The 15,164-nt window shown below is 48.6% G+C and overlaps 4 protein-coding genes across 7 annotated transcripts; 2 read left to right on the forward strand and 2 right to left on the reverse strand.

Moving 5' to 3' along the window:
* Positions 1-230: 230 nt before the first annotated feature.
* Positions 231-7,949, reverse strand: LOC119549236 (arfGAP with SH3 domain, ANK repeat and PH domain-containing protein). Of its 4 annotated transcripts, none has more exons than XM_037857134.1 (13): positions 7,791-7,949; positions 4,568-4,640; positions 4,358-4,503; positions 3,952-4,292; positions 3,442-3,884; positions 2,930-3,365; positions 2,387-2,867; positions 2,208-2,327; positions 1,310-2,063; positions 1,179-1,255; positions 1,023-1,070; positions 585-770; positions 231-524 (listed from the first exon to the last, which is right to left on the reverse strand). In XM_037857134.1, the coding sequence occupies exons 1-13, from the start codon at positions 7,917-7,919 to the stop codon at positions 327-329; spliced, it is 3,432 nt and encodes a 1,143-aa protein (XP_037713062.1). In that variant the 5' UTR covers positions 7,920-7,949; the 3' UTR covers positions 231-326. The 4 variants fall into 4 exon arrangements, with proteins under 4 accessions (XP_037713062.1, XP_037713060.1, XP_037713063.1 ...); XM_037857132.1 differs by having other exon boundaries at positions 1,310-2,147; XM_037857135.1 differs by lacking the exon at positions 1,023-1,070.
* A 739-nt stretch (positions 7,950-8,688) lies between these two features.
* Positions 8,689-10,682, forward strand: LOC119549241 (nuclear pore complex protein Nup50). Its single transcript, XM_037857139.1, has 3 exons — positions 8,689-8,942; positions 8,999-10,167; positions 10,228-10,682. The coding sequence occupies exons 1-3, from the start codon at positions 8,717-8,719 to the stop codon at positions 10,564-10,566; spliced, it is 1,734 nt and encodes a 577-aa protein (XP_037713067.1). The 5' UTR covers positions 8,689-8,716; the 3' UTR covers positions 10,567-10,682.
* LOC119549239 (coilin) lies at positions 10,608-13,065 on the reverse strand. The gene is made up of 5 exons (XM_037857138.1): positions 12,846-13,065; positions 12,706-12,791; positions 11,141-12,645; positions 10,877-11,083; positions 10,608-10,819 (listed from the first exon to the last, which is right to left on the reverse strand). Exons 1-5 carry the CDS (start codon positions 12,978-12,980, stop codon positions 10,680-10,682), a joined length of 2,073 nt encoding a protein of 690 aa, XP_037713066.1. The 5' UTR covers positions 12,981-13,065; the 3' UTR covers positions 10,608-10,679.
* Positions 13,066-13,264: 199 nt separating this feature from the next.
* LOC119549243 lies at positions 13,265-15,119 on the forward strand. Its single transcript, XM_037857141.1, has 2 exons — positions 13,265-13,953; positions 14,012-15,119. The coding sequence occupies exons 1-2, from the start codon at positions 13,397-13,399 to the stop codon at positions 14,481-14,483; spliced, it is 1,029 nt and encodes a 342-aa protein (XP_037713069.1). The 5' UTR covers positions 13,265-13,396; the 3' UTR covers positions 14,484-15,119.
* The last annotated feature ends 45 nt before the right edge of the window (positions 15,120-15,164 follow it).

A 15,164-nucleotide genomic window follows, 5' to 3' on the forward strand; every position in this document is an offset into this window, starting at 1 on the left:
TTGCAGGACAGTTATCAGTTATCAAAGCGCAAACTTTGGGGTGGAAGCCTTCGGAAATGCACAGCAAGATCTCTACTTAAAGGCTCTGATTGAAATATAGGTGTAAATGAGTAGTTGGCTTCTAAGCTAAGGGTCGCTCACTTGAGACGTTTACATGTTTAGTCTTAGGCAAATAAATAGGCGCACGCTTTGTGATAAAATGCTTGTAATAAATAAAAACTTGTCTTATGTATCATTAGAATTTAAAAGACGCATACACACACATCAATATATATATCTATATACAATCACGCGCAGCCACACAGTCAGCACAAACAATGGATTGCTTAATCAGGCAGCATATGAACAAAGCTGACGGGGAACATGCCCTTCCTGGCCGGCTGTCCCTCGATGATGCCCTCCATCCAGTTCTCGTCGTCGGTGCGCTCATTTAGCACGATCAGGATCTCGCCCTCCTTGAACTCCAGCTCATCATCGTTATCCGCAACGCAGTCATAGAGAGCCCGGCACCGCCTCTGACCATTCTGTTAAAGAAAGTAATATGCATTAGACTTCGAATAGAAGGAGGATGGTAAATAACCTACATAGTGGAACTTCCCGCCTGGTCCTGGTCCGCCGGTTTTCGATGGATTGTCTGGCGATGAGTTAAGTCGATCGTTGTCGCTCGAGGACACATTCGACTCGGCGGAATGGTCCAAGCCGCCGCCAGAGCTGTCCATGTCAGTGTGCCAGGACTCGTAGTCGGTGAAATTGGCCGACTGATTAATCAACTGCAATGTTTCAAAAGATAGTTATTATCCAATCTGAACAGAACAACGGCCAAATAGAGATAAAACAAAATTGAACACAGAGAAAGATCTATTCGATATAGTTTGTGAGTATGGGCGCATGGGTTAGAGCTTTAGAGAGATGCACAAAACGAGACACTTAGTAGAGGAACGACAACTGCAACAGCAACGACAACAATAAGATTGCTTGTCAAATAATGAAAGTGCAAATGAGCGGAGGTGCTTGCCATTTACCGTCTCCTCGCTGGACTGGCATCTCAGTGCGATGATGTGTTGCTTGCGCTGCAAATTGTTTGCCGAGTGCGGATCAGATCAAATACAGAGAAAGGTATGGGTTTTTGAGCTACAGGTCCTTTCAATCGCCCACTACGCGGTATTTGGAGGACTTACCTTGCGAGGAGGCGCCACTGGACCCTCGTCCATTGAACTGATGCTCTCGTTCGACTGGCCGTTTGAAATTTCACGCTCTGGAAGGAAAAGATTAAGGCTCTGCGATATACAGCAGCTGTGTTGATGCTCACCTGGTGGAGGCCCTGGTGGAGGAATCTTTGGCCGTATCAGCGCCGATTTGTCTACATGCTTCAGCGTGGGCAACTCCCCGGTGGGCGGAAGGACCAGCTTGGCGCCTGCTAAATGGATATTTCTGTTTAGCGACTCACCGCTGGGCGAACGCTTATGGCCAAAGGTAGTCATGGCGGGCATGAGAGTGTTGTTGCTTCCGTTGCCCGATCCTCCCGGATCCTGGGATACTCCATACCCGTACCCTCCTCCGCCCCGAGGGCTGCTCTCCACGCTTCGGAGGTGTGGCAACGTGCCGTACGCCACATCCAGCGACTGGTTCTTGTGATTAATGGCCCGAATATCGTTGGCATCGAAGTTTTGCGAGTGCCGCGGCGGATGAGGCAGTGTGCCATAGAAGGAGCTGGACGATGCGCTGCCCAGTGTACCGGGCGGCGGTGCCGGGGCCGTACGCTTCTTCAGCGAGTTCATGTTGGCCGTGGACGTGGACTTCCTTGCTCCCGCCACATGGCCACCCAGATCGCTTTGCATGTTCAGGCTGTTTCTCGCCGCGCGGACGCTCTGGCTGGAGGCGGAACTGGGGCTGGAGCCGCCGTTACCCGCTCCACCGCCTCCCACATTAGTGGCACTGCCCAGATACTGCCCGACGCTGATGTGCTGCTTGGGCGACGTGCCCGCAGAATGTGTATAGCTGGGCAGACCGGAGGGCAGAGTGAACTGGCGGCTCGGACAGTTGGCGATTGGACTAGAACTGGACTGTATGGAGTCGCAAGTTGAGGAACGTGAGCGCAGAATGGGCGAGTCCCCACCAGCAAAACTGGGGGGACGCGAACGGGATTTCTGCAAGCAAACCGAACAGGGATCAGCATAGATTTTAATTAGACCAAAGGCGTAACTTACGCGCTCATCGATGACCGTCTCATCGTCACTGAAATCCGTGGATCCATCCTCGTTGGGCAGGTTCCAGTCAGTGTTGATGTGGTCGAAGGCGCTCTTCTCCCGCTTAATGGCACATTCAATCTGCAAGATATCGGATATGGATTGTTGTTTCTTCGAGTGTATTCGTGCAAAAATCTTACAAGCTCCCTGCAGCTATTGTGTCCCATCTCTTTGGCAATTTCCAGCGCTGTCTTGTTATGAGAGTTTTTGAGCTCGTAGTCCGCTCCGGAACGGAGCAGTAGCTTCATACATTCCCTGCGATCATGAAGAGCACACAGATGCAACGCCGTATTCTTTCCCGTCACGTCCAGGATGCCGGCTGGATTGGTGGCCTTGTTGAGACCCTTGGGCGGCATATTTTGGATGAGAAAGTCGACTATGTGCAGCGTGGATCCCATCTCGCGGAGCACGGCCAGATGGAGGGCCGTTTCGCCAGCATCCGAGCTAGGCAGACAGCAAGTGAGATCCGCTCCTTCCGCCCACACCTGGAGCAGCTGACTCATGTCCGCATTGACCACTGCCTGCTCTAGGTCGCACCGCAAGTCGTTGTCATCCGAGCAAGTGCGCATCACATAGCGCTTGGCCACATATTTGGCGCGGATGAAGTCGTAGCGCTCCTCCCTGCAATCATAGAGTGGAGCTCAGCATTTGGAAACAAGCACACACAGTCTAACAAAACTTACATGCTGCTTTCGTGCTGCAGCTTGCCCCTTCCCAGTTTCGCCTCCATAATGTCGTTCAGAGTGCTGTTGCCCATGGCACGAGCAATTAGCAGGTTGGCCGTGGTCAGGTTGTCCAGCGTAAGGCTCTGAATGCGCGAGTGGTGCACGCCCAGGTCGCGATGCACACCAGAGCACTGGATGCACACCAGGATTCCAAAGTTCAGGCTTATCCATGTCACATCGTTCCGCGATCCGCAGTCGCAGCATCGATCGTTTCCTGGCAGTAGCTGCACGTAGCGGATCACAGTCTTCTGCAGCTCCACCAGACTGGGACTCATCTGAGGATTGGCGTGCTGGAAGGCCTTGGTCAGCGCCTTCTCTTTGCAGTTCACCAGCACGGCCATCCAGGCCTTCTGGTCGCCCTCATCCTCCGCCTGAAAGTGATATGGACGATTATCTGCGAAAGGGGAAGGTGGATGCATAATTAGCTTATGAAAATAAGTGATATTCAACTCATTCAAAATTTCACTCACAGCTAATCAGATCAAATCCTCGCTTGTCATCTGGCACCGGCTTGATCTGGCAGGTGAGCAGATTGACGCGCGTTGGCGGCTTGGACTCGTCCGCGTGGAATATGTCGAGGAAGCCATCGCTGGTAACCCGACAACGTCGCTTCTGCCACACGCGTCGCACCTTGCCCTCGCTTTTCTTGAGGAGATGGCCCTGCCGGGTGACGCCGTGATGCTTGTCGCCCTGCAACTGGTGGAGAGAGTAACCAGCTCCCCCACTCCGGCTCTCCGACGACGGCACATTGTCCACCCGCTCGAAATCTGGGGTGCTGCGTAGAACTGTTCGCAGGTCCAGCAAGCTGCGACGATCCTCGTCCTGCTTCTGCTTAATCTCGTGTAGTTTTTCGCTGAGATCGCCGATGTAAGTTCCGAAGTGCTCGATCGTCTGCAGTCCGTCCTTGAAGTAGCTGTATGGGATGATGCTCAGCATATTAGTAAAAGGATAGGCCGGGGTCCCTGGATTTGGGAACTCACTTGCTCAGCGCGTGATAATACTCAATGAGGTGCTGCAGCAGCTCGATTCCCGTCTTGGTCTTGATGTCCTTATACTTCAGCAGATACTCGCAGGTCTGCAGCTGGTAGAGACGACGCTCCTTCTCCATTTCCTCGGCCACCACGGCTGCGTCAATCTCCGTGCGCACCATGCCCGCCTCCTTGGCCTGCGCTTTCTTCTCCTTCTCGATCTTGATGAACTTTGCCTCGTAGTCCTTGGCCGCCTTGTCGAAGGGCCGCTTCATGTCGCCCTTGACGCCCCGCAGTTCGCTTTTCAGCATTGAGTCCACCGGAAACATCACAATGTTGTTGATGTTTTGCATCTGTTTTGGAGGGTAAACAATTTAGCAAATAGATAACGGACTGGGCACAAGCCGGGGATAACTACCAGGGTCTTCATCAGCGCACTGAGCTCCTTGGTGACAACGCTGAACTTAAGGAAGGCTGCCCCAATGTCCGGTTCATCCTGTTCGATGACCTTGCCGCCCAGGCGCTCCAAAGCCCGCACCATAAACATCTCATTGTCCACATGGGCTGTAAGATAAACGCATCCCAAAGATTATTCGCTGGAAAATAATATATATTTTATCAGACTCACTGTTTCCCGAGTTGTGGATGGCCTTGACCGCCTTTTTAAGCTTCGTTAGACCCTCCCGATCAAACTCCAATCGCTGTAAGAGGAAAGAACACTGAGTAGTTAGATATGATCACAAAAATAGGGTGTTTAAAAAGATTGAATCTTTTTGTCTTTTTAGCTAAATTCTAAAGATGTAAAGGGACGGCTGCAGAATTTTAATAACTTTTCAGTTGCAAATTTTTATTTAATTTTTAATCAATAGGCGGCACCTTTTGTGTTGTAAAGGAGCAGCCACAATGCATTCTCCCAAGCTGAGCCGAAAATGGGAAGACAAAATAGAGGAAACGCCTTGGATGGACGCCGAATGAACAATATATTCCCAGATTGAAACCGCGTCAATATCGCCATTAGGTATTCAGTTCGCCAGTTGGTTGACCAACCCCTTCGATGTTCCCCCACATTTTATGGCACTAGCTAATTGAAAATGTACGACAAGGTCACTTCTATTATTAAACTTAATAACCGAACCAGCCGGATTTCAAATGCAGTCGCATGCACCAATTAAGAAGGCAAGTGAAAAAGATTTGAAGCACTTCACCCCACCGATGCACGCCCCCTTTTCCAGCATGAGTGTTTCATGTGGCTGAAGTTCTTGGTAAACGAACACCGGAACCACATAATCAGTATTTCAATCCATTTCTGAAGTCAAAAATAAAAGAGTTCGTTTCCCCCATTGACCCATTGACTCCCCCCAATTGGTTTCAATTCAAAATGTTGTATAGAAAATTGAATTAGCCCCCAAGAAGAAAGGGGCAAAGGGATCCCGAATTCGCCTGGGAATCACATAGAAATCGGCAGAGATCGCTTACATTCCCGCTGAAATTGAAATACGAGCTCGGGGCAAGCAACTGCCCATAAATACTGGAGATTAGATTAAATATTATGTGCTGAAAACAATTTACAAGCGATTCGGCAGAGCCAGCTCCGGGGAAACCTGGCTATTTGCGATTGCAATTCGATACTACGCGATAGTGTGAAACATCTGGGGACAGACGAACCCCTAGCAAACGGCTGGAGAGGATTAGTCATGAGCAGAGGTTGAGCAAATTACTGGGAATGCAAACAACACGCCTAGAACGAAAACAAAAACCAGCTAACAATATTCGTCAACTTGTTTTGCTCTTTCTTCACGAGTTGCCCGGCCAGTTGGCTGTTTTGATAACAAAAGATGCTAATTTATAATAAGTCAAAGCCCCAGAAGAAGGCTAAAACCGCAACACTTTGTTATAGAAGCGGCCAAATGAATGGCACACAGAGAAACTCTTGGCTGAACGAAATTAAATTTCGTTTTAGACAGTTTTACAGCTGCTCCAAATATAATAAACACGCAATGGGAGAGACTGGCTGAAAAAATGAAATAAAATTCATTTAACTGGCGGAATGGAGGTCATTGGGCTGCTTGGGCTACACCAAAAATCCATCAGCGAAATTAAATATTAAATGTTTGATGTGGTGTCCAAGAAGGCGGCCCAGAGTTCCGGGAAAAGTGGGAGTGACGTGACCAATAAATCGTCTAATTTTGTTCAGCTGGGCGCTGCATTCGCCGGGGAATTAGAGCATTATACAGATATAGATGTATATTGCACAATCGGGACACTCTAGAATCTCCTCTAGTGACAAAATGAATGAATTTTCCACTTAGGCAGTCAGTTTTTTCTGTGGGCGCTATCCCAGACTTACTTAGTGTCCGCACGGGAATAGTTTAGCTTTTCTTATCAGACCCCTCTTTCCGGCCGTACAGTGTTCTTTGTGTGCTTAGCTTTATCAGAGGGCGGACGGGGTGTGCGTACTATATATATATGTATGTATATATATCTGAAAAGCGACATCACAACAGCTGCCTTGAGTAAATATAGAAATTGCAGCATGCTCATGTGGCAACCACTCCCACTTCCCCGCTCCCCTAGCTTCATCTGCATTGATACTATAGCCCGGAATGCACTTAGTATTTTCATAACACTATTTTTATGGAATCGAGAAAACCACCTTGCGGGTAGAAAGAGAAAGAGAGCGAAGGCTGGTGAGAGAGACCGCATTAAAATAACAGGCGGTGGCTCATTTTGGCGCCGCGCCAATTTACAAATCTTTCTGCTACTTCCCCCTGTGCAAATAATAATCATCATCGTTTTGCAGGGGGCGTCGTCTACCACGTTTGCTGCAGTACGGCTCGGCTCTATACCTAGTCATGCTCCGGTTTTCACTTTCACGGATTTCGATCAAATTGCTCTAAGTTAGGAAATACCCAGAAAATACGAGCTAAAATTGAAGTTAAAATTCTTGACCCTTGCTTCATGGCATCCAAAACATTATTCAAATATATAAATTTATAATATGTAGTCTTTTTCCTCAAGGTTGCCATTACTTGTTATAATAAATCCAGTCAGTTAGTCACAATTTTTGACTCAAAAATCGAAAAATTTGCATGCCCTTACCAAGAATGTATTGTAACATCATGTGGCAACTAAGATCCATAGGAATTATATTATGATACTTAATTTAGTCATACTTCACCCAATCCTCAAAGATAATAAAATAACAGGAAAAGGCTGTGTTTCTGTAAAATTCTTTGCTAAAAATACAAAAGGAAAGTATCAAAAGTGTTTTTGTATATGCAAAAATTAGATTACCCCTCAACAAGGAAGACATTATAAGTACATATATTTAAAGTAAAGTAAACCTCTTAAGTACATAAAGCGTTTGAAAACCACAAAATGAATGTTTCTTTGAACTCTTGGGAGTTATCTGAACAACGTCATTTGCCTTACAAATAAATTATTCATCCCTATATAAATAACCAGTATTTATATTTATATTATCTAAATATCCCTTAGTTTTTTCTCTTAGTTCCTGAACTTATTTACTTCAGGAAAGTACACGTAAATTAATAGAAAACCCCGGAATAGGGGTGTCTATGTGAGTGACTTGAATTGATACTTTAATTGCTGAGCGGTAAGTTTAATTGCATATATAGTATGTACTTCAGGCCAAAATGTGAATTGCACAGCCATGGAATACTAGATGGGTACATCTATGTTTGGGGTTCCCGGAACACACCTGCGAAATGCTCACCGGCCACCTTGAACTGTTGTTTTGATTGTGCTTAGGGCGATGGGCGCATGAATCGATATAGATCCTAACTACCTGAGTGATATGTAGACCTGGGGACCGCTTGGGCGACACTCACCTCTTCGAGAACGCCAATCGTGTGGCGGCAGTCGGGCATCCGGGAGGCGAAGGTGGAGGTGGTGGGCGAGCTGTAGTCGGAGCGCGTCTCCTCCACGAACTCGGACACGGCAATCAGGGATGGCGGCATTTTGCTCAGGATGTCCGGATATCACGAAGTCCTGATATACACGTATCCCTCACTCACACGCACTCGCACTCACACACACGCGATTCGCACGCACACCAGCTCAGGCCCAAGGCCGTGGCACGGGAGCACAAATGGGAGAGGGAGCGGGACGGCGAATAGCTGCGAACGCCTCTGGCAGGATAACGCCTCTATCTCTATGCACTGTACGTGTTTTTACGCCTTTGTTCACTCCCGACTTGTGTTGCTGCTCGTCGCACTTTCCCTGGCACTATATCTATATCTATATCCATATATCCACGCACTGGCGTTCTCATCATCCTCTCGCGATTTGTATATTGCTTTTCGCTTTTCTGCCTTTTGGTACTGGCACACTCAGTCACTCGCGCTGCTGCTGCACAATTAACGCTGGCTGAATTCGATTCTGGGAGAAGTGCGCAGTGCCCGGGCGGCGGGTCCAGAAGTCGCGCGAAGCATGGCAGGATCAGGAACGCACTCTACTCGGACTGGGACTCGCGGCACTGGACATGGTCGACCCGACTCTAACTTTAGGCGTGATTTAATACTTTTGTTTTATTGCGATTTTGTGCTGCTGGCGTCTCGCTGCGTACAGTGGGTGTTGTTGTTGCCCTATCGATAGGCGAACGCCGTCATCGGCCATCGATAGCCAGTCGCTCACAACTGCGCTCGGCAACAGAGTGTCCGATTGCACTTATCGACTGACAGGCAACGCGGTGTGGATTTCGTTCGCTCTTCTGAATTTTCACTGGGATTCTTTGAAATTGAATAACTCCATTAAGATGGCTGGCAAGCGACAGGCCACCTCGAACCTGAACCACGACAACTGGGACCAGGAGGAGGAGCCCGAGGAGCGCGGCACCTTCCGCACGGCCAGCGAGCAGGAGCTGAAGACACGCGTTATCAAGAAGGCGCGCCGCAAGATTGCCGGTGGATCCTCCGCCGCTGGCGAGGATGCCGCCGAGGTCACGCCAGCGGAGCCCAAGAGCGTGTTTAGCGGATTCACCGGTGGGTTTTTGGTCCTTTCTGGATCTATAGTTTTCTCACACTTTTTTTCCTTTCAGGTTTCGGAAAGCCGGCTACAATCGCTGCGGCGGCCTCGCCGTTCACCTTCCTCGCCAATCTGTCAGCCCCAGCAGCCACCACTAGTAAGGCCTCCTCCTCCTCCACTAGCGAGCCAGCCAAGCCCTCATTCTCCTTTGGGCTCAGCTCCAGTGCGACGGACAAGCCGGCCAGCACTAGCATTTTCGGCACAGCCAGCATCAGCAGCTCGGCCCCGTTCTCTTCTGCGGCCAAGGAATCCACAAGTACCACCGATGGCGCCAAGTCGACCTATTCGATTTTTGGCAACATATCAGAGGCCAAAAAGGAAAGCAGCGAGCCCAAGACGTCGGTGGCCAGCAGTAGCAGCAAGCCAGCGAGCACCACCTCCAACTCCAACTTGGAGACCTCCGAGTACCGGGAAAGCGTGGCCGAGCTGAACCGGGCAGTCATGAAGTTCCTGCAGGAGAACATGGACAAGAGTCCCTATTGCATACTGACGCCAGTGTTCAAGAACTACGAGAAACACCTGAAGGAGCTGCAGGACGAGGAGAGCGCCAGAACAAACAGCACGAAGACCACGCCCGCACTGCCCAGTTTTGGAGTGCCAGCTGCTGTAGTGCCCAGTACATCGTCGCCATCGAAGCCGACTTCCACGTTTTCCTTCGGAAAGCCCAGCACCCCGATAGGCGGCACCACATCGCCCTTCGCCAAGAAGCCCAACTGCACCGTAACCAGTGGCGGCACAACCACCACAACCACAACACCGATGTTCTCCTTCGGGAGTACGGCAGCTTCCAGTGCTCCGGTGTCGACTTCCGCCAGTATATTTACTTTGGCTCCAAAGCCAGCTGGAGAAGCCAAGGTCGAAGACGCCCCTAAGTCCAGCATCTTCAGTTTCGGAGCGAAAGATGCTACCACCAAAAAGGACGAGCCCTTGTTTTCGCCACCGAAGACTAATGGTTTTAGCTTCGGACTAAAGAGCAACAGCGACGACAAGCCAAGCACTTCGTTATTCGCAGGCTTCGGAAAAGCACCTGAAGTAGGCGGAGGAGATGCATCAACGGGATTCTTCTTCAACAGCAGTGCCAAGCCCTTTTCCTTCGGAAACATTCAACCGCCAGCAGCAGCACCAGCCAATGAAGAAGCGGAGGATGAAGAGGACAAGCCGCCAAAAGTCGAGTTCAAACAGGTAATTGGATTTCATAATGATTAGTTGATGAACGGTAACTTGACTCTCGTCTCCAATCAGGTCGTAGAGGATGATGCTGTCTACTCGAAAAGGTGTAAGGTTTTCATTAAAAAAGACAAGGACTTTGGCGACCGCGGCGTGGGCACGTTGTACTTGAAACCGGTCAAGGACTCTGAGAAGACCCAGCTTCTAGTGCGCGCAGACACTAATCTGGGCAACATCCTGGTCAACCTCATTTTAAGCGAGGGAATACCCTGCCAGCGCATGGGCAAGAACAACGTGATGATGGTCTGCGTGCCCACGCCGGAGGACAGCAAGGCCACATCGCTGCTGCTGCGCGTAAAGACCGGCGACGAGGCAGACGACTTACTGAAGAAGATCAAGGAGCACATCAAGTAGAGATAGACATCTAAAACATGAATTCGTACATCTAAATGTTGTTTAATCGTTTATACTTTAAATACCATACAAATACGAACACCTGGAAATAGAAATCAAGAATGTACACATTATCAGTCGATTGTGGCTACAACGATTTTTGCCTCTATCATGTCTCTAAGATGAACACTTAAAGATCCCACGTTTTCAGAAGATTCGTCTAAGCCCTTCACACAATACTGGCTCAATACACGCCCGATTCCAGAGGGACAGGCTAAAAACGAATTGAATGTTAGGTTTGAAGTTGTAATTTGGAATTATGGTGACTTACTGATGGTCTCCACTGTAATGACTTTGGTACGGCGGTTGACGTAGGCGCAGTTTCCGGCGATAAACTCGGTTGTCCCGGATCTTTCGTTTCCCTTGATCTTCTGCAGCTTAAACAGCACCGTATCGCCTCTGGTCGGCAGGGTGTTTAGAGGATGTGCACTCTGCAGGAGGTCGATTATAATATCTAAGGTGTCTCTATCCTTCGGGACTAATAAGTGAATTTTACTTATACGTAACTATTAATTAATTTATTTAGTTCTCTTACCCTGAACTGACTCTACATCAGAATCTAAGTCTGAAACATCCATGTTAGAGTCATCTACAACCATTACGTCGTCATCGGAATCTGAGATTAAACTTTCTGCACAAATGCGCACTGGTGAGTGTTTTATATCATCAGATTGGACTTCATTTTTAGTCTCTGATGTCTCGGCAACGTCTTCCAGAGTGTTTCCGTCTTTCATTGTGTCTGCTGGAAGAGTTCCATCGGGTTCAGTTGTATCGTCCGGTAGAATTGATTCGGCTTCAGTAGATTCTTCAGGTTGAGTTGCATCAACTTCGCTGGATTCGCCCGGAAGGGTTGCTTCAGCTTCAGTCAAATTGCCTGGAAAAGCTGAGTCAGCTTCAGTCGAATTGCCTTCAAAAGCGGATTCAGCTGCTATTGAGTCCTCTGGAAGACAAGTTTCCGCTTCGATTGTGTCCTCTGGCAGAGTAGTTTCGATTTCCGTAGCATCTTTTGGCAGGCTTGCTTCACCAGTCGTTTCTTCTGGAAGAGTCTCTTCACCTTCAACATGTAAGGATGCAAGGCGTATTTTTTCTAGCTCATCATCTTCTTGTAAGTTTTTAGATTCCAACATTAATGTTGGTGATTTTTCCCCGTTGACTGCAACTGGGTTGAAGTCAATTGGCTTAAGTATTATATTTTCTAGAATTTTGACCTCGTTTTTTTGTTGAGGAAATTCGAATATGCGTGGAACATTGGAGTCCAGCTCCAAGAGAGGACAACGAAACGTAACGGATGGACGAGGAGAGGCCTCCGATTCCAGCTTCGCAGTATTGTCAGAAACGTCAGAATGTTTCGGGCGGTCCTTGTTTTTGGAATTTTTTAGCTTCTTGGGGCTCTGCTTCTTCTGATCCAAATCTGTTAAATGAGATGTTTCCGACGGAATTTCAGGAGATCCCGAGAGGGTCCTTTCTTTGGAAGGCTCGCGAGTGGGACCAGCTGGTTCCTCCACTTCGCCTTCCTCCAGCTCCATCTCAGTAGGTTTGTCTGTCTCAAACTTATGCGATTTTGCGTGATTCTTGTTTTTGGACATTTTTGTCTCCATGTGAGTGCTACTCGATGTACTCGCAGGAGCAGGTGTCTCCTCCTCCTGCAGTATTTCCGCAGGAACATCAGACGCTTTATGGCGGTTCTTGTTTTTGGAACGCTTCTTCTTATTCGCTGCCTCGTCCTCCTCTGTCGCGTTTAAAATTGTCTGAGTTTCAGGCGTTTTTTTGTTTTGGCCTTTGTTTTTAGATCGCTTTGACTCCACAGAAGGTCCAGGAGTGTCTTGTTCCTTCTCCTCCGCTTTTACAAGAGATATTTCTGCCGAATTTTCGATCCACTTATTGTCGCCTTGATTTTTGGAGCGCTTTGATGGGCGGAGGGGAGTGGAGGCATCTAGGTGAACGCCTTCTTCGGCGGAACGATTCTTGCGCTTTTTGCTGGATTTCACAGGAGCAGGACATACAAAGGTGTCCTGGTCACTATTGGCGAACCGAAATGCCCTGGAAGAGATGAAATTGTTTAGTTTTTTCTCGTGGAATGGAGTTACATAGTTCACCCACTTTAGTCCATCGGCAGCTTTGAGTACTTTAATGGATTCCCTCGGGGACAGGAAACATCCATCTGTGGTTAGAAGGCTAATGTCCTTCTGCAGGAGACAATGTTATCTTGATTAAAATCACACAAATTCCTAAGCACATACCAAACTGAAGAGGTTCTGAATATGGTCCTGGACGTCCTTGATGTTTTGCCATGTTGCATCGATGAAAACTAACGACTGCCGACGCTCGTCCTTGAAGAAGTTGGACAGATCCACCTTCATGCTGGAGTGGTGCATGTTTAGACAAGGCAGTTATTTGCAATAAATTCCCCAATTAAAAATGCGCCTACTAGGCTAGAGGTGGAACTAAATTTGATATCGCTATCGTTCACTCGATGATTTTATTTTAGTATCCCGCAATATACCTTTTGTTTAATTAATCAAGGCCCGCGACGAAGCAGAACAACAATGGAGAACTTTCTATAATAATAAAAAAAAAAATCTTGCAAAAAGCTTGCATTCAAAAACCCCTTGAGTTATCGATATCAACGAGGTACATATGCACGACCGATAACGATAAGGCACTTCTTGTGTACTCTACCAACGAAAACAAAGTTCTTATCAATACAGTTTGGCATTAATCACGGCTCCGAATTAGATCAATGATGTGATTCCGCCACGAGGAAGCCGTTCCGTTCCGATCCCACTCCAAAATGAGCCACGGCGACCAGAGTCACAACCACAGCAGCCAGCGGAGCCAGGAGCGCGCTGGCGGAGGCGACTCCAGCAAGGACAGGGAGAAGGAGAAGAAGGGCTGGTTCCACTCGCTGACCAGGCGCAAGAAGTCCGACTCCGCGCTTGCTGTGTCTGCATCCGCGTCCAGCAGTGGATCCCAGAACAACAACAACGAGGTGTGCGTCCTTGAGGCAGCGGACTCTTCCATGGCCAGCTGCAGCAATGGGGGCACGAGCACGGGAACCCTGCGCAGGCGGCGGGACAAGGACAAGGAGAAGCGGAACGTGTTCGCCAGACTCCGCAGGAAGGTGGGCCAGGGACTCAGCTCACTGCGTAACTGGCACTCGATGGGCGACTGCGACGACGGTGGCACCACGGATGCCACCTACGAGTTCCTCACGCCGGCCATCTGCCCGGAACCCACGCTGCCATTCACGCACGACTATTTGCGATTCATCCGGAAGAAGTGGCTGGAGCGAGAGGACGCCCACTCGCCCAACCAGGTCATGTACAAGGCCTGCTCCGAGATGATCAAGTAAGCGACGTTTTTCTCGAACGGTCATCGATCGGTGACTCATTTCCTTTGTTTTCAGCCAAGTGTGGTACTGGGGTGAAATCTCCAGGCGCGATTCGCAGCGCCAGTTGAGTGACAAGCCTACTGGGTCGTTCCTGGTCCGTGACTCGGAGACCAGCGGATCTCAGTTCACACTGAGCTTCCGGATTGTAAACGTAACTCTGCACTATCGGCTGGAGTTCAGAGAGGACTTCTGGCACTTCGAGGAGCTCAAGTACGAGTCGATTGTGGAGATGATCGAGGACATCTTGCACCGCTGCACCAACGACAACTTTGTGTGCTTCGTGAAGGTCCCCAACGAGATGCAGCCGCCATTTCCGGTGATTCTCAAGTACCCGCTGAGCCGGTACGCCAACATGCCCAAGCTGCAGGACCTGTGCCGCCGCGTTCTGCAGCGCCAGATGTCGCGCGAGCAGCTGGCGCAGCTGCCAGTGCCGGCGCAAATGCTGGAGTACTTGTCGGTGGAGCGGGAGCTGGTGTTTCAGAGCTAGGCGCCCGCCCTCCGCCGCTGAGCACCAGCTGGTCAAAGCTTTAACATGGAAGTAAACGCAAGCGCGTACACCAAAGAGATCCGGGCGAATCGATTCCCAGCCTGCAGTTACTCGTAATGATATTTGTTGGTCGGATTGGCAATATGTTTTTGATGCATTTCTACGCCCCAGTAACTAAGCGCACAATCTCTCACCACGTGCACGCCGGAATCCCAGTGCGCAAGTTTTTACTGTATTGTACTGCTAAGTACCACTAGAACTAGTATTTTGTCTAGGATAAAACTCTGTTATTGGCCATAATTAGTCTATTGGTTTGTTTTCCATGGGTCTTGGTCAAGTCTAAACTCTAAACGCAGTGCGCGAATCCTTACATTTTTGTAAAAATCGAACTATTGCATATATACATATATGTATTAACGTTAGTCCTAAGCCAGATGTATTGTACTATTTACGTTGTTCGCATTTTTGTATTCCTAACTTGGACACTAACTTTTTGCTAATCTAGATTGCATTGAATTTAGGCAGCTTTACGGCAATCGAATCTGTTCAATGCCAATTACTCTTGTTGCAATGTGTATGTATTTTATTTAAATCTATCTACGAATATTTTACAAGAATAAAATATCAATCAACTCATTGGGCGATCTTGCAGTCAATGAAGTTCGCAAATAAAACAAGCAT

The sequence above is a fragment of the Drosophila subpulchrella genome, chromosome 2R (genome assembly GCF_014743375.2).
Source record: "Drosophila subpulchrella strain 33 F10 #4 breed RU33 chromosome 2R, RU_Dsub_v1.1 Primary Assembly, whole genome shotgun sequence".
Taxonomy (NCBI): Eukaryota; Metazoa; Arthropoda; class Insecta; order Diptera; family Drosophilidae; genus Drosophila; species Drosophila subpulchrella.